General features: G+C 40.5%; 1 protein-coding gene across 4 annotated transcripts in view; it reads left to right on the top strand.

The window, feature by feature from the left end:
- Positions 1 to 18,840, top strand: part of TAX1BP1 (Tax1 binding protein 1) — a 66,468-nt gene that overhangs the window by 11,895 nt on the left and 35,733 nt on the right. For all 4 annotated transcript variants that reach the window (XM_072651015.1, XM_072651017.1, XM_072651016.1 and 1 more), the window contains exons 4-5: positions 3,694 to 3,881; positions 14,566 to 14,724. In XM_072651015.1, the coding sequence (XP_072507116.1) occupies positions 3,694 to 3,881; positions 14,566 to 14,724 (347 nt within the window). The remainder of the gene's footprint in view (positions 1 to 3,693; positions 3,882 to 14,565; positions 14,725 to 18,840) is intronic.

The following is an 18,840-nucleotide window of genomic DNA, read 5'->3' on the forward strand; positions in this document are numbered from 1 at the left end:
GGAAACATGGCCATTGAGATCCTAATGGAGCCCCTTGCCTGTCTTGTGAATATATTATTGATTGTAGGAGGATTTTCTGATTAATGAGGATTCAGCTATTGGCATAGTGGACCCAGGTCATTTCAGAGTGTGGATATCCACTCTCCTGCTGTCGTCTCTGTTAAGTGTTAGTATTCAAAGGCAGTCAGTCAGCAAGCATTTATTGAGTGACCGGATGCCGGGCACATGCTAAGCCATGGGAGCACAGAGAAAGGCAAAACACAGTTCCTGCCCACCATTTCACCTCCTCATCGGAGAGACAAACAGGTGCAAAGTCAGTTAGAGATAATGCCCAAGGGCAGGGCACTAGCAAGGATGGTATACCAAGGAAGGCCTCTTGCTGTGGGATTTAAGTCCACCCTTGAAGAAAGCCAGGGGGCAAAGACCAAAATGATGTTCTAGGTGTGGGGACAGCCCATGAGAAGGAAGAGTCTTGTGCAGGCATCAGCAGGGCCATGACTGGGTCATATTTGAAAATGAAGCTCTTAGCCACTGTGGTCCTTTGACCTGTTCTAGATTAGTTCTAAGGTCCCTTTCAGCTTTAATGGACTGTGATTTTGTAAGATAAATTAGATAATTAGATATTAAATTAGAATAAGTGAATCTGATTTATTATTTGTTGATCTGTGCCTGTGGAAGGTAGTTTCTCCACCAGAAGTGGGGGCACGTGGGGGGAAGATACAAAATTATTTTACTTGGGCAAAAGCAGCAGATTTTAGCTCTGTAAAATGTGGACAGGCTCAGAGTGAATTGTTTGGCTTTATTGAGACCAGAATTTTCTAAAGAATTACCTACTCTCCTGGGAAAAATTGTCTTGTCTCCAAAAGTTGATCCATTTTTTTACTGAAATGTAATATTGACTATTTTAATTACAGGTTAGTAAGTGTTTTTTTGTTGTTTTTTGTTTTTTTTAAAATTTTATTTTATTATTATTATTTTTTAATGTTTAACAATCACTGCCATAAAATTAAGATTTTATCCCCCCACACCTACCTCCCACTACCCCCCTCCCTCCCCACGACCGCATACAATTCTGTATAGGTTCTACATATACTTTCCTATTGAGTACATTTTCACTATAGTCATACTATGTAGTTGAACTAAAATAAATGGAAGAAATCGTATAAGAAATCAAAACATGATACACAAACACACACAAACATGATCTGCTACATTCTGCGAATGACTTCCATATTTCTTTCTCTGAGTGTGGAAGGCATTTTGCCTTGAGAACCACCATTGGGATTTTTTTTTTTATAAGAAGTTCTTGCGTTATTACAAAATTCCAAGTCTACCAGAAAAAACTCTCGCACACTGTGGTCGTTGCTGTGCACAAAGTTCTCCTGGTTCTGCTCCTTTCACTCAGCATCAGGTCATATAAGTCCTTCCAGGCCTCTCTGAAGTCTTCTTGTTCCTCATTTCTTATGGCACAATAGTACTCCATTACATTCATATACCATAATTTATTCAGCCATTCCCCAATTGATGGACATCCCCTTGACTTCCAGTTTTTGGCAACTACAAAGAGTGCTGCTATAAATATTTTTGTACATGTGGGACCCTTTCGCATTTTTATGATCTCTTGGGGATACAGTCCTAGTAGCGATATTGCTGGGTCAAAGGGTATGCACATTTTTGTAGCCCTTTCGGCATAGTTCCAAATTGCCAGGTTAGCAAGTTTTTAAAATACTTGATTATTTGAATAAAATGGAATCAGTTGATTTAGCGATTCTCCTTGTTAATTTACCTGATCTTTTAAAAAAAGATATTGCTATCTTTAGTTTTTCTATCACTTCCATTTCCCAGGGTAGCCCCCAAAGAAGTCAAGTATTAAGTGCATTTTGTTTTGTGAAAATATAATTGTCTTATTTACAAAAACCATCGTATACTCAAACAGTACAATATGTATGTCTGGATAGTAGTTATTAGTGTGATATTGCTAATGAAATATAAATTTAAAGCTGTAAAGTATTTGGCAGCAAAACTATGCTAGGGAGGAAGACTTTACTGTAATAAAATTATGTACATAATTTTGGTCATTTTCTCAATTGTCTAATGCCATGAGATTAAATCTTATGAGACCTATGAAATTTGATCTATGAAAACCACTTAGTTTTTTTTGTGTGTAACCACATTTAAATGATTTTAATTATTTTTACTTTTATTTCCCTACTCTATGTCCTTCCCTGTTTTTCTAGAGTATGAATTCTAACTTATTTAAAAAAAAAATTTGTAGCTTTATTTTTACTTTGAATTTCAAATTTGCTCCCCGTTTCTATGCCCTCTCTCTGCTCATTGAAAAGGCATATGATAGCCATTGTCCATGTGGAGTCACGTTTCTCCATTAACCACGTTGCCAACAACAGTAACAAAACAAACCAAGAAAAATAAAGTAAAAAACAGTTGGCTTCGATTTGTACTGAGAGTTTGTTGGTTCCCTCTTGGAAGTGGAGAGAGTTGTTCACTGAGTAGAATTCTACCGCTTTTAAAAAAAAATCTGATTCTGTGTGCTGTGCTCTTACCCTGCACCCCTACCCCCTCTGCACACACAGAGAAAAGGAAGGAGGAATCGAGGGTCAAGCCTTGGTTATTATAATTACTCATATTTCGTTTTGATTTTTATTATTTCCTTTTATATTTTTTTCATATATATAGGATTTTTTTCTTTGGCTCATCTTTACTTTATCAGTTCATATTTTCCCATGTCTACCTGTGTTTTTTATAGTTATTGTTTCTCAGGTCATGGGATGTTTCCATCACGTTCATGTAAGGCCCATACTTTGTTTAGTCATTTCTCAGTCTCCTTTGTTTGTGATTCTGTGATGGAGTCCCATTTTTGTGCTCTGTGATGTTGTGATGAAGGAGTGCTGGACTGTGCGTCAGCATTTACTTCATCAATAGCTGTGTGTAACCCTTGGATAGTTCGCTTGTCTCTGTATGCCTTCCATCATGTGTAAATTGAGGGCATTGCATTAAATTACCTTTAAAGGCCCTTCTGTCACTAAGAACTCATAATGGAAAATGTTCTTATATAATGTTCGTCTCTAACTTTGCAGCATTCCCCCTTCCACTGCAAAGAATACAGGAACCATAATTTTCTAATGTAAGGATTGTACCTTTTTGGTGTATGGTAGTTTTTCTTTCTTAAATAATAATAAAACCAATATAATAGCAAAGTCAAACCAGTAAAGTCTGGCATGTTTCTTTGTGAAATTTTAAATAAAAATACCTTTGTTGTGAAATAGTTTTTTATGTATTGAGATACATTCAGACCAGATGTTTCCTGTCCTAGAGTCGATCAGTTGTGAGTATTGTTAATTATTGTTCTTTTATGTAGCGTTTACCCTGAGGAGTTCAAGGTGCTCATGATGAGGAAAATAACCAATAGACTTTATTAACTTGCCCTGTCTTTTAGGTGATAGATACTAAAATAGGTAACTTTAACATTTGGTTTTATTCTTAACTTCTTTACCTTTTGAACAAATAACTTTGTAAAATTTATTGCAATTTTAATATTTTAGTGAATTAGGGAACATGGAAAAGGAGTTGATTGATGATAGATTACAAGGCATAGGAAAAAGTCTTAGAGATAGTTCAATATTTTGCTGGGTATGTGGTCAATAAACACTTCATTCATTTTGATTTCTTTCTTAGGGTATTACCTTCCAAATGATGATGGAGAATTTTATCAGTTCTGTTACGTTACCCATAAGGGGGAGATTCGAGGAGCAAGCACACCGTTCCAATTTCGAGCGTCTTCTCCAGTGGAGGAACTCCTGACTATGGAAGATGAAGGCAATTCTGACATGCTGGTGGTCACTACAAAAGCTGGCCTGCTTGAGGTTTGTTACTGTTTGAGTAGAGAGATTTACACAGGCATTGAGGCTGCCGGGTGTTAGTGGTGGAATGTTGAATGTGGAACCTGCCGCCCAGCTGTCAGCAGGCCTTGTCGGAACCTGCTTCACGCGTTTGTAAGAGTCAGATGTAGTGATGTGCCTGAAGCAGGTAAGCCATGGAGTGCTAGGTAAATGTTTGCTCTTACTGTTAGATATGGAAAGACAAAAACGCTTAAAGTTTTACCCTAAACATGTATATTAGTGGGAATCTTTATTTAAGAAACAATTTCCTAACCAGTGTAGGGAGTCTTTTACTTAGCAGAGAGCAGTCACTGTTATGTTCAGCTGTTTTCCAAGTGTAGATCTCACTGCTGCTGTAGGGAATAAAGCTGTTGTGATTGAGAATGGGAATGAAACTGTCACAGCTAGAAAAGTAACCTTCGATGGCTGTAGTGTGCGGCTTTACAGCTTTTGGTTACAAAGTGTCAGGTGAAAGTCAGTTTCATTGGCTTCATATTGTCAGATGAAAGCTCTTCAAGGTTGTCCCCTCCAAGCCCCTCATTATATAGATGATGAGACTGAGGCTGATGGGGGGAGGGGCTGTCTCAGGTCAGTCTTCTTGCCACCATATAATTTATTTAAAAGCTTCTGCCAGTTTCTAGGTCATGCTGGGGTCCCATTATAAGTCTTGGGGTTCTAGGAAGCGTTGCAGTATTAAAAAGCTGATAGCACCTTCTAAAGCAGAACTGTGGCCTGCCTCTCCTAGGCTGCTGTGCCACACAGAAAGCTTGGCAGCAACTGTGGGCAAGTCTGCTCGCTGAGCAGCAGAAAATACTTAGTAAGCACTGACTGCAGGCAAGAGGTTACTATTGGAGAGGTTCTGGGGATATACAGATACAAATACAACAGATTGTTCTGTTGGCTTCTGTAGCCAGTGGGGGAGGGGTGTGTGTGTCTGTGAGTGTGTGTGTGTCAGTGAGTGTGTGTGTGTCTGTGTGTGTCTATGTCTGTGTCTGTGTGTGTAATTCGTTTTATGTGCTTGCCCAGCTTCTGTCATTGAGTGGAGAACTCCCTATATATGACCTGCTGTTGGAATTATCCCATCCTCTTCCCTCCCCTGCCTCTGTATAATGGATGGATGTCTTCCCACTGTAAGTGTTCACAAGTACTCACTTATTGCCAAGTCAAATTTCTTCCATTTCGATCTCAAGGAAACAGGGCCCTGTTGTTTTGGGACTTAGTAGGGGTGGAGGAGGTAGAATACCAGACCTGGAGTCCAGAAGACCTGAGTTCAGATTCTGCCTCAGACACTTAATTAGCTGTGTAGCCCTGGGCAAGTCACTTAGTCTTCTTTGCCTTAGCTTCCTCATCTGTAAAATGAGCTGGAGAAGGAAACATCTAACCACTCTGGTGTCTCCTGATGAATCAGACACAGCTGAAGTAGCTGAACAACATTTGCTCTGTAGAAGAGTGACTGTTTATGGTTTGTTAGGTCTTGGAAAGGGAAGAACAAAGGTTGCTGCCCTCCACATTTCGTTCATCCCAGCTCACACTCCCCTAGTGCCTTTACGCTTTACCTAACAGAAGAGCATGCTGGACTTGAGTTACTGTGATTTCACCTGAGCAAAGATTAATTTCATGTTTTGTGCAAAGTACTTTACTGGGTGCTGGGGGAGGTGCAGAGTTTAAGTAAGAATGTGGTTCCTTCTTTCATGAAGCCTGTGGTCAAAGAAACCAGATGTACGCAGAACAGCATGCAAAGTACACTTGGTGCAAAACAGAATCAGAAAGACCTGAGTCCAAATCTACCCTCAGTGCTTTCTAGCTGTGTGACCCTAGGCAAGTCACTTAACCTGTTGCCTGACAAGGATCCGGTGGAGGAGGAAATGGCAAAGCACAAGAGAACCTCATGAACAGTTATAGTCCGTGGGGTCATGAAAAGTTAGACATGACTGAACAACAACAAAAATTCAGGTAGTATTTTGCAAGTAATTTTTCCTTTTTCTTGATTTATATTGGAGTGTGGTATAGAAGAAAGACCAGTGGGCTTGGAATTTGGAGGTCCTGGGTTCTAATACTGTCTCTGACACTTTAGAAAACTGTGTGGCTCTGGCCAAGCCACTTAACTCTCTAAGCCTCAGTTTCTTCAAATGTAAAATGAGGGAATTGGACTCCAGGGCCTCTGAATTTCCTTTCAGCTTTAAACCTGTGATCCTATGATTCCTTTTGTTTGTGTGATCACCCATATTTCCCCACATATTTCTCCCTGCTCCCTCTTCCAGAGAATAAAGAGGGTAAAAAACAGTTCAGTAAAACTGTCATAGCAAGCAAACCTGACATTCCATTACAATACTCCTACCCTCTGTAAAGAAGCAAGGGGAACACTTTCTTAGTCCCTTCTCTGGGGCCACCCTTGGCCAAGATCATAAAAACAAAGAATTAAAAAAGGCTGGCTGTGGCTGTGCTGGAAACTCAGGCCCGTACCATCCTGATCTGCCAGGGGAGCTGTGGCTGCTCTCCCTCTCCCCCCCCCCCCCCCCCCCCATAGCCATGCTAGACTGAGGTCTGCCCACTAGGGTCTTCCACGGCCAGCACCCTGATGGTTTCACAGCAGTCTGTTTCAGGTGCTTGTCATTCTTTCCATTTCTGTTTTTAGAGTCATTGCAGAGCCTTGTTTTCCCGAGTCTACTTCATTTTGTACCTGGATCTCGCCATACTTCTTTGCAGTTGTCATGCGCGTTCTTTGAGTACAGTGATGCTTCACTCCTTTCATATACCAAGACTCACTTGGCCTTGGCCAGGCCCCAGGGAGTGGGCATTTACTTTGTTTTCTGTTAGTTGCTGCCCACAAAAGGTGCTGTTCTAAATATTTTGGTATATGTGGGGCTTTTCTTTTAGTCATTGGTTCCTTGGAATATAGGCTTATTTGCATGTGATTTTACTTCCAGCTTAATTATTTTGAGAATTAAGAATGTGGAAAATAGATACCTCCCCCTTTAAAAAACGGTGGTGGATATATTTTTGTAGAAATATGTAAGCCTAAAAAATTAGAAGAAGCTAATATTTTTCTTGGGAATCCTTCCATTTTTTTTTCCCCCACTCCCGAAATTCCTGTCTTATCTTACATAAATAAATTTAGCTTTTATAGGGTGGCTAAAACATTTTGTAGTGACAACTGCTTAATGATCAAGGTTTTTAGCCCGGCATTTGATAGTTCGTCAAAGACTGAAACAAACCTTCCCTCTTGAGAAGAATGTTGTTATGGCTGATAATGAACAGCTTGTTGGGTACTCCTTAGACCACCCTGACTTCAGGAACTCTACCAGACTCCTACGGTTTTGGCATTTAGTGTTTTTGATGCTTATTTCTTTCTGTTTCTCCTAAGTAATTGTGTAAAGAGGCATTAAATTTTTTTTTTCAGTTCATCCTCATCCAATAAGATGGTTTTATAGAAGGAAATTTGGATGTCTGAGCTTCTTAGGTAGATTTCCTTCTGTGTCCTTCTCTGTATCCCTTTAAGAATGTGAGCCTGGAATTAGAATGGCCGCATTTATGTGGGCTTGGAGTTTAGACTCATCTTTTTTTTTAAACAGATAAAGTTGAGTCACTTAGTTTATATATGTGCAAGCAACAGGGTGGTCATGCCTCCAAGGACCAAACACAGCTGCCCACCACGCAGAATTGATCAGCATCTCCTTCCCCACTCCACCCTATGGAAGTGTAGTCTTTTTGAGAGCAGCAAGTTTTGCTTTTTTCCTCTCAGTCCCCAACACCTAGCATAGTGCTTTCCACACAGACTAAACAAGCATCTTGTAGGAGAGATACCAGTAAACAGTCCCTGTTCTCAGGGAAGCTCCATTCCATCAGGGAGAACACAGTTAGGTCAGTGCACAATATCTAAGTGTGTATGCAATGAATCCGTTTTGGAGACTATGATGCTGCAGGGACTGAGCACTGGAAAGTGACTTGCCTAAGGTCTTACAGGAAGGTAGCAGCAGAGCAAAAGTAGTCCCTTCTCCTGTCCTTGTTTAGGGCTTTTTCAGAGTCTTTCCCTTTAAGGCAAATGTAATGTTGTATTTAAAATAAAAAACATCACACCCAAAATATCCATATTCTGGTTAAAAATAAATTGCTATATTATAAATAAATTAGGGGTTCATCAGGCCTGTGTTTCCATTGGTGTTGGGAATAATCAGTGGGGAAACACCCTTTACCAAAGCAAATCTCTAGTGCATTCTGTGAATGGGACCTCAGGCATTGCCAGTGGACCCAAGAGGTCACAGAGCCAGCCTGTAGCAGAAGTGTGACTTGAGCCCATGTCTTTGACTGTGAGGCTGCTACTCTGTCCACTGCACTAGGCATCAAACATAGCCACAAGCAGCCACCTGTATTAGACTAAAGTGTAATTGGGGAATATTCAACAATATCTCAGTAAAGCACAGATAACAACCATCCTGGCAGCTGCAGGGCTTCTTGAGTGCGGTTGAGTTGCCAGTCTGACTCAGCTGTCACTCCAAGGTAAGTGTCATTCTCTTGCTCATCAGAAGGCAGTTAAAGCTCCTAGGTTGTAAGTGGTAAAATGAGGGGGAAGAGGGAGGGACAGTACAGTCTTGTTGGTTCCAGCTCCCTCTGGACCTTGGGGATGTTCTGTGTTGATTGACAAGCTATGGAAACTTGCTTCTGAGGCCAAGACTTTCCTAATGGCTTCAAAGTTCCACAAGCCAGTGCAGCAGGCACCATTCCCCAACCTGGGGCCCTGATCAAGGACTTTCTTAACCCCAGCTTTGGGGAAGGAATGTTTATGGTGGGGAGCCAAACTTATGAAAGGACTCTAAGAATGCAAATTTCCAAGTGGAAAGCAAGCGGGAGGTAGTCTGCATTCAAGTACAAGTAAGGTGACCCTCAATGAATAGAAGCTCTCTGTGGAGACTGCTGACTACTTCTGTGGGTCAGGTTTAACAAAAAGAGTCCTGGGTTGGGAGTCCAAAGACCATTTAATATGTGACCTTAGAGAAATCATTTTAACTGTCACCTAACCACCTCAGTTCCCACATCTGTAAAATGGGAAAATTGGAAGAGATGATTTCTAAGGGCCTCCTTGTCCTGAAAAACCTGCAGTTTCTGCAGTCTTTTTACTTTGGAACTCTCCCCCACAATGCTCCCCCTTCCCCTCTTCTCCCATGGATTGGTTTGTTCCTCCTGGAGCATTGGGCAGAGAGCCCAGGTCATCCTGCCTTCCTTCTCTAGGCCCTAGTCAGGACTTCAGAAGTGTGGCCATCCCCCACCCCCTGTACACCCTCTTCCCCTTGCCCACTGCCCTCATTAGTGAGGATCCTCCCCCGTTGGAATGTCAACTACTGGAGTAATTTGTATCTCTAGCACGTAGCACAATGCCTGGCATGTAATAGGTGCCCACACGTCAGTATGACAGATGGTTATAGGATCTGGAATTTCTGTGATTTCGTAAAAGATCTCTGAGGTCTTTTATGAGAGAGTATATAGAGCTAAAAGGGATTGTAAATGGTACACAGTCCATTCTCCCTAATTGACAGATGGTGAATGTACACTCCCAGATGACTAAAGTAACTTTTGCACATAGCTAACATTTACATGGTGCTTACTAGGTGCCAGGCACTGTGCTAAGGACTTGACAGGCCTTTAATCCTCACAGCAAACCTGCTAGTGTGATCCTCATTTTATAGATAAGGAAAATGAGGCAAGGGGAAGTAACATGACTTGCTCAGGGCCACATACCTGGAGTGTCTAAGTGTCTGAGGCTGGATCTGAATTCTGTTCTTCCTGCCTGCAGGCCCCATGTGCCATCCGCTGCCCCATCATGCTGCTCCGAGGTCAGTCTGTTGACTTCCGACTCCTCCTTTGCTTACTCACTGGGGTGCTTCCCAGCCACCTCATATAAGGTGAAGAAATTCTAGAGAAGATGCGCTGGAGCTTTTCCTCTGCAGGATATGTCATTATTGATAAAAAGGGATCCCTTTAATGTGGAGGCAGGGAAGAGAAATTCTGTGAGTAGTGATTTTCCAGTAATGTGGTAAATGTCAATTTATGTACACTTTGACATTTCTCTTCCTGTTTGGGTTTAAAAAAATACATGAATAAATTTCCAAGCAGCCCTTTTGCCTTTCTCATCAGACCAAATGAATACTCCAGAGAGCTGACCACCACGTTTGTAAGAACAGAGGCTAACCCTTGGTTTGGGTCACTAACAACTCTAAGAATAAGTGCCCCAAGCTTAAGACTTGTCTCTCTGACTTCTGTAATTTGAAAGGATGTGAACATAGGCCCTCACAAGCCCTGTTTTAGTTTCGGACTTGTGGGATGGAGGTCTCTTACGAGAAAAGAGGTTTTTGTTTTGATTTGAGAGAGAAAAAGTGAGAAGTCAGGGCTGAAAGGTCTCTCCTTCGGGGCTAAGATAAACTTTGTGGTGTCTGTGCTAATTTGCTACAGTTTTAGACATTGTCAAACACATTCACCATAAGAAATGTTGACAGAATCGTGTGTGTGTGTGTGTGTGTGTGTGTGTGTGTGTGTGTGTGTGTGTATGTATGTGTGTGTGTGTGTGTGTCTGTGTGTGTGTGTGTGTTCATAGAGGGGAAGGGAGAAAAGCGAGACTCAGCCTAAACTCTTGCAGATCACCAAGCTTGAGGGTGGGTCAGCAAGGGAGACCGAGTGAGGAGCATTCAGACAGGAGTAGGGTCAGAGAGCAATGTTCCGGAAAACAGAAGAGGGACACTCCAGGAGGTGGGGTTGTCATTGATTTGGAAAGCCGAAGAAGGATTGGGCCATCAAAGTGAGTGGTTACCTCACTACGAAATCTGGACGAGCAGTTTTGGATCAGAAGCCCTGTTCTGTGGACCAAGGGGCTAAGGAGCTAGTAGATGAGGAAATGGAGGCTATGAGTATATTTGAATTTTAATACTTTATTTTTTCCCAATTACACAGAATTACAGTTTTCAGCCTTTAAAAAATTTTGGTTTTTTTTTTTTTTTACGCTTTTGAGTTCCAAATTCTCTCTCACCCTCTGTTTCCTCTCCCATCATCATGAAAGCAAGCAGTTTGATAAAGGGTTATACATGTACAATCATGCAAAACATATTTCCATATTAGTCATGTTGTGAAGGAAAACAGACCAAAAAACCCCAAGCAAAATAAAGTAAAGCTGTGCTTTGAGTTACATTCAGATTCCATCTGTGCCTTCTTTTGAGGTGGATGGCATTTTCACCATAGGTTCTTCAGCATTGTCTTGGATCTTTGTATTGTGGGGAATAGCTAAGTCATTCACAGCGATCATTCATACAGTGTTCTCCTGCTCACTTCACTTTGCATCTGTTCATGTAAGTCTTACTAAGTTTTTCTGAAATCCTCCTGCTCATCATTTCTTACGGAACATAACAATCAGTACCACAAGTTCTTCAGCCTTTCCCCAATTGGTGAGTAGCCCCTCAATTTCCAGCTCCTTGCCACAGCAGAAAGAGCTGCTGTAAATATTTTTGCATATAGGTCCTTTTACTTCTTTCTTTTTTGCGGGAAAAGGCCAGGCGTTTGGGGTTGAGTTGCCCAAGGTCACACAGCTAGTAAATGTCTAGTGTCTGAGGTCAAATTGGAGCTCATGTCTTCCTGACTCCAAGGCTGATGCTCACTGCTCTGCTTGCTGCCCACTTTTCCTTTTTAAAAAAAAACCTCTGGGGTACAAACCTAGTATTTCTGGGTCAAAAGGTATAGCAGCTATACTGTCTGACTACACATACGTATACATAAATACATACACATACACACTATACACTATACTATAGTATATAGTCCTTTGGGTGTAGTTTCAGTGGCTCTCTAGAATGATTGAATCAATTCACAATTCCACCAGTAGTACATTTAGTGTCCCAATTTTCCCACATTCCCTCCAACATTTGTCATTTTCCTTTTCTATCATCTTAGCCAATCTGAGGTGTGAGGTGGTACCTCAGAATTGTTTTAATTTGCATTTCTCTAACTGATAGAGACTTAGAACATTTTTTCATATGCCTGTAGATAGCTTTAATTTCTTTATCTGAAAACTGCCTGTTTGTATCCTTTGACCATTTATCAATTGAGGAATGGCTTGTATTCTTTTAAATTTGACTTAGTTCCGTATATATTTGAGAGATAAGGCATTTATCAGAGAAACTTGCTATAATATTTCCCCCAGTTTCTCCTTTTAATCTTGACTGCATTGGTTTTGTTTGTCTAAAAACAGTATAGAATCCTTTGACAAGAGTATGGAATGTAGCTTGAAGGGGAACGGCAGAGATGAAGGGATGTTTTGAGGTATTGAAGGAAGGGAGATAAAGTCTCTCAGGACCGGTCACTTAAGTTTTTTTTTTTTTTTATTTTGTAATGTTTAACAATCACTGCCATACAATTGTGATTTTATCCCCCTCACCTACCCCCCACTCCCCCCCTCCCTCCCCACGACTGCATACAATTCTGTATAGATTCTACATATACTTTCCTATTGAGTATATTTTCACTATAGTCATGCTATGTAGTCAGACTAAGATAAATGAAAGAAATCGTATAACAAATCAGAACATGATACACAAACACATACACATACACAAACATGATCTGCTACAATATGTGAGTGACTTCCATATTTCTCTCTCTGAGTGTGGCAGGCATTTTGCCTTGAGATCCTCCATTGGGATTTTTTTTTTTTTGGTAAGAAGTTCTTGTGTTATTACACAAATCTAAGTCTACCAGAAAAAACTCTCACACACTGTGGTTGTTGCTGTGCATAAAGTTCTCCTGGTTCTGCTCCTTTCACTCAGCATCAGGTCATATAAGTCCTTCCAGGCCTCTCTGAAGTCTTCTTGTTCATCATTTCTTATGGCACAATAGTACTCCATTACATTCATATACCATAATTTATTCAGCCATTCCCCAATTGATGGACATCCCCTTGACTTCCAGTTTTTGGCAACTACATAGAGTGCTGCTATAAATATTTTTGTACATGTGGGGCCTCATATACCATAATTTATTCAGCCATTCCCCAATTGATGGACATCCCCTTGACTTCCAGTTTTTGGCAACTACATAGAGTGCTGTTAAGTTTTTGTAAAAGAAAAAGTCTCAGGTTGTCTGCTAAGATGCGGAGGATGGAATGGAATTGAGGAATCTAAGTTTTACTGCGCTCACTCTGGGGAGTGTGATAGCTGGTCAGTGATGAATCAGGGGCTTGCTTTGCAGTAGTAAGATCCAGGACCTTTGTACTGTGTCGTTGTTTGTTCTTTGTCTCCTTAGATGACAGGTGTAAGAATCCAGAGACGTTGACGACAAGATAGAGGATGAGCTTTCTGAGAGGAGAGGGGGTGACTGAGTAATGATGGTGGCTGAAGGAAGTACGGAGTAGGAGTGTGCAGGAATCAGGAGTGAGATCTGTTTAGGAGAAAGTCAAGCTTTCCAGATGGTCTGAATGTCCCTTTTGCACTAAATTCCCGTTTTTTACACTTGTTTTTCCCGAAGTTCCTATTACTTAGAAATGCTTGATAAGTATTTCTAGTTTGCAGTGAAACTGGCCCTGAACCCCAAATGGATTCCTCTACAGATTGTTGATTATTTCGTGCTTAGTTTAGAGATTGTGGCATCCTGGGTCTAGAACCAGAAGGCACCTCAGAGTTTGTCTAGTCCAGCTTTATAGATGACGAAGCTGAGGTCCAAGAAAACCACTTGATTTGCTCACGGACACACATATTAGGCAGTCGAGGGGGCTGTCTGCTGAGGTCCTCTACTTCCAGAGCCAGTGCTCTTTCCACTGGGCCATGCTACCCTGTGTGTCTAGTGTAATACAGCTTTCAAAGGCTGATTGCTACATTGACTAGCATGTGGTTCCTACAGCAGCCCTGAGGGTGAGTAGGTGGTATTGTTATTCTTGAACCCCGGTTTCCGCATTTGTAAAATAATGGTAATAATCTGTACCTTCTACCTTATGAGGTGGTTGTGATGATTAAACATAATAATGTATACGAAAGCCTTCACATTGCTGGGGCACAAGTGGGGAGCCTAGTCAGTGTTCACCATTTGGAGAGATATATCTTAGGGTGACATTAAGGGAGTGGTAACCTGAGGGACATTGTAGTGGAATCAGACAGACCTGAATTCAGTTCATCTTTAGTGCTGGGCAACTGTAAGAAAGTCAGGTTGTAGAGCAGGTGCTAATCTGCATTGGTAGACAGAATTTTCTCACTGGGAGTGTGCCTCTGGCATCCTTTTAAGTAGAATTGATTGTCCTCAAGAGCCATGGTGATTTTGTTCTGGAGTTTAGACTCGGTTAGAGTCGGAGTTGTAATTAGGGTTAGCATGGTGGTGTCTAACAGATAATATACTAGGACCGCATCATTTTGCTTGAAGTATGCTTTGTTGATGTTGAAGCCATAGCTGGATATCTTAATTCCCTCCTTTATTGTTATTAATAACATTTCTTGCCAATGCCAAGATTTTTTTTGTTTAATATTGGGGTTGTGAAAGAATTTTTCCAAATGAGGGTTGGCAGTTTTTTGGCATAAAGAATGTAGAGACTGTGATCTCTGGTAGCTCTTCTTTCATTTATTGTAGCAAAATAACAAACTTCAGAAAATGAACTTGCTTTGAAAAATCTGAAAAATGTTACTTTATATAAGATTTCTTTGTTTTGTAGTTCAAAATTGAGAAAACAATGAAAGAAAAAGAGGAGCTGTTAAAGGTAACGAACGTCCTAGAGAAGGAGACTTTGCAGCTCAGAGAACAGGTTGGAAGACTGGAAAAAGAACTTAGCACGGAAAAGGAGAGATGTGACCAGCTGCAAGTGGAATGCAAGGTGAGGAGAGTGCACAAAAGTCATCTTTCCCAAGTACCAATTAAATGGGGTAAAAAGCAGCTATGGAAAAAAGCCACACTCAGACATCTACAAGAATAGGTCAGCCCCTATTAACCTGCCACAGTTCCTTTTATGTTATAAAACGGTTAAAATACTTCAGACTTTTGGTACCAGGCTTGGTAAGGTAGTTCATGACAACTGTTTCCAGATGTTCTGACAACAGTTGCAGCACTCAGGATAGAAAACTAATTTTTGTCTTTGTTTTTGAAATATTATGAACTATTAACACACCGAGAAAAGGGATTATAAAATAAGCAATTAAAAACAATTGCTTTTCAGAAAAGAAGAATTTGGTGAATTAGCCTAGAAGTGGGGTAAGGGGGATAAATTTTTGGAAATTTTGTCCATGAAAATCAGTTTGAAGCACCTTAATGGTCACCTAATTAAAGTTTAATTTCTTCAGTTCTATTAAAACAAAAATAAAAGATATAGAAAAGTGGAGGAGGAAACAGTAAATAAATGTAAAAGTTTACAAAACTTAGATCCAGTTATTATACAAATACTGACATTGAATATTGTTAGAGTACTGAATGACCATTTAGATAGGGAACACCTCACAAATGCTTGGGGAATGTGGGAATTTGTGAAAATTCCAGAGAAGTTCAATCAGAATATGTTGTGCAGTTGCCTGATTAGAGGCAGAAGGCAGTTTATGTTCCTCCTCTCTCCTTCAGTGGAATGACTTCAGTTTACTGCTGGTGACAGATGTCTTGTGAATCTTCTTCATTTAGTAGAAATAACGGTAGACATTTGTAGAGCTCTTTCTAGTTTTACAAACTGGGTGTACATAATTATCCGATTTGTTCCTTCACAACAGCCTTATGAGGTTAAAATTGCAGATATTTTGTCCATTTTATAGTTGAGGAAAATGAGGTTCAGACAAGTTAATTGATATCCTGAGGTGTCCAACAGCTAAGTGCCAGAGGGGGTGGGATTTGAATTTGTCCTGACTTGATTTTCAAGTCCAGTCTGGCTTTCACAGAAAGAGAGTACTATATAAACCTCTCATCAGTTAGATAGATGTTTAGGCAAAATGGAGCATGAAGTAAATTTATTTATTAAGGTAATCTTATTTTCTTTTTGACTTAGAGTACAAATTTAGGCCTGTGTTCTGTGTGAAAATATTTTGACTCTTCCCCTTTCCTAAGACATAATGGATTTATATATAATGAATGAAAATCTTTTAAGAATTATAAATTTGGAAAGAAAGTTATGAATGATTAATACACACTAACCCTAAATGTCACAAAAGTCTTTGTGGTTTTAAGCTATTAAAAACTTAGTAATGTCCCTAAAACATAATCATCTCTGTGCAGGTTTGTTTTAATGGCTTAAAATTGCACAAAGACTTTGAGATACCATATATAGATTCCCCTTGACTTATTCAGTAAACTATTAGAAAATTGTCTAGTCATTGAATAGTTCTGAATGCAATAGGGAAACTGGCTATTGTGATTCTTTTTATAAAACGGGTAATTTTTAAGAGAACAAATTAATTTAATAATTATAATTACAAGGTAACAAACACATCTGGATGTGCACATATCCAATCTTCTTCAGTGTTGGGTAAGCCTTTTACTCAAAGGATTACTAATACAATCTCCTATAGAAATATGTATAAGAAGTGGTTTAGAAAGTGCCTTGAGGACAGAATTCCTATTTGATTAGTTTTCTCAAAGCTTTGCTATCTCCAGGTAAAGGGTGGAGTTTAGAAACGTACCCTCCATAGCAGCTCCTTTCTTCAGTGGCAAGAAGCCCGATGCTGCTTCAAGTCCTGTGAGCAGTATTGAGGATAAACCTTCTTCAAGATGACCCCTGGAGCAATTTGGTGGCTATTTTAAATCTGGAAAAAAGAAGGGTGTGGGGAAGCATTTATTCTGAATTTTTCTTCTCCATTCGTATGGGGAAGCTACAGAGTGGGGGTGAAGTCATGTGTTTAGTCAAATAATACCTTCGGTCTATATTTCAGGAATGTCACTCTTGGAGACCTGGCCTTATATACTGTTTGTGTTTTTAAAATGATTTGTATTTGTCATCAATTGAAGCTGCCACTGTTGTAAGTCATATTTTAGGGGGACAGCAACTAAGTTACTTGGAACATAGTAGCTGTAGACTTTGCCTTGGACAGTGAAGATAATCACTTTCATAGAGCCCATGCATTGTATTGTATTTTATTCCTAGAGGAGGGCTTGGGTTACTCTCTTCAAAATAGTGGGTTAGTTTCATTTTTAAGGCAGCAGATTAGAAGCTCAAGAATGTGAAAGACAGGAAATAGATTTCTTTTATATATGTGTTTAAGGACACTGGGCTCCAAATATGCTTACAGTCATTGCCAGTGACAGGAGTGATTTCCTTTATTTCCTTTTATTTTGATTTCGTATATCTTTTTCCACTATATCAAAACATAATTGATATTTATAATAAATAGTCTGATTGATAATGGTGTCAGTCAGTAAGCATTGTGTCCTGTACCCTTATAGAGCTCTGTATCAGGCACTTGGCCCTCAAAGAGCTCCCAGTCTAGGGGGGAAGACAGGCAGACAGCTATGTACAGACAATCTCTATCGAGGATGAGCAAAGGGAAGGCACTGGATTTAAGATTGATAGGGAAAAATCTTCCTTTAGAAGGGAAGATTTTACTTGGGATTTAAAGGAGGACTGGGAAGCCTGGAGGCAGAGATGAGGAGATAAAGAGGAGAGTGTTCCAGGTGTAAGGAACATTCAGAGCAGATGGCTGGAGCAGAGAGATCTCTAGTGGAAGAATGGTGGGGAATAAGGTGTAAGAAGACAGGAAGGATGGGGGGGAGTGTAGTTATGAAGGGCTTTGAGTGCCAAACAACGTTCTGTATTCGATCCTGGAGGCAATCGGTAGCTTGTTGTACCTCTCCTGGTGAATTTGGAATGGAATTACGGATTTCAAATCTCAGCTCATTATTTCCTGCCTAGGAGACTTTGGACAAATTTTCTCTCGCCTCTGATTGCTTATTTTTAAATTGAGAGGTTGAATTAGATGGGTTCCTGATGTGTGGTGTGAGTCCTTCTGGCTCCCTGCCTGTATACAGAGACTCCCAGCACATCATACATTGTAGAGGCTCTGAGGATTCTGCAGGGCAACAGCAGGAACTGGAGATGAGAGGGTAATGTAGCAGCGTTCAAGCGCAGATTCTGGGACAGTGACTACAGGAGATTTGTTTTCAGGTTACATCCTCTGCAGCCCACCCTTGGGGACTGAAAAGGATCCTTTGCTAGCTACAGCATGGGCCTGATTAATGCAAGTAAGGAACCCTGTGAGCTGATCACATGCAGCCATATTTGCACTACTTGAAGTGGTAATTATGTAAAATCTGATCTGTCAGTTCTAGCCCAATGGAAACAGGCAGTGTGAATCCAAAGAAAGCGATCTCTTCATGGGATCTGTGTTCACACTAATTAGGACCTGGCTCTTATATTAGTAATACTTTTGCAGGGCACCTTCTCTGCACTGAGCAGATGGCTAGGAGGAATCCAGCATCCTTAAGGGTCAGGACCACAGCCACTTGGCTTCTTGTTGCTGCTGTTGGCCTCCCGAGGTTGACCAGAATCCTTGATCATAGGGGCCCTGGAGGAAAAAAACCCAAACCAGACCTTTAGGTGAAAGTTCCTAACCTCAACCTCCAGATCAGGCTCCTCAGTCTAATATTCCTACATAATCTCTCCCTGTCTTCTATATTAAGCAGCCTTTTTTCTTCTTTCCACCTTGAACATAGCTTAAGTTGCATAGTTGTTAAAAGTGATTCATATGGTAGACCCACATAACATGTGTTTGCGTTCATTTATCACATTCGAGTTATTTATATATTACTAAGTTTATTTCATGTGTACAGTATTTTTGACACTGGAGAAGGAAATGGGATAAAAAAATGGGGTAAAACCCTTGATCCTTGGAGTCATGAAGAATTGGACGTGACCGAGCAACAACAGATGTAATTGAAATTTGGAGCTGCTAGGAGGCATCACAGTTCATAGGGCACTGGGCTTGGAATCAGGAAGACTCCTCTTCATGAGTTCAAATCCAGC

The sequence above is a fragment of the Notamacropus eugenii genome, chromosome 3, assembly GCF_028372415.1.
Source record: "Notamacropus eugenii isolate mMacEug1 chromosome 3, mMacEug1.pri_v2, whole genome shotgun sequence".
Classification (NCBI taxonomy): domain Eukaryota; kingdom Metazoa; phylum Chordata; class Mammalia; order Diprotodontia; family Macropodidae; genus Notamacropus; species Notamacropus eugenii.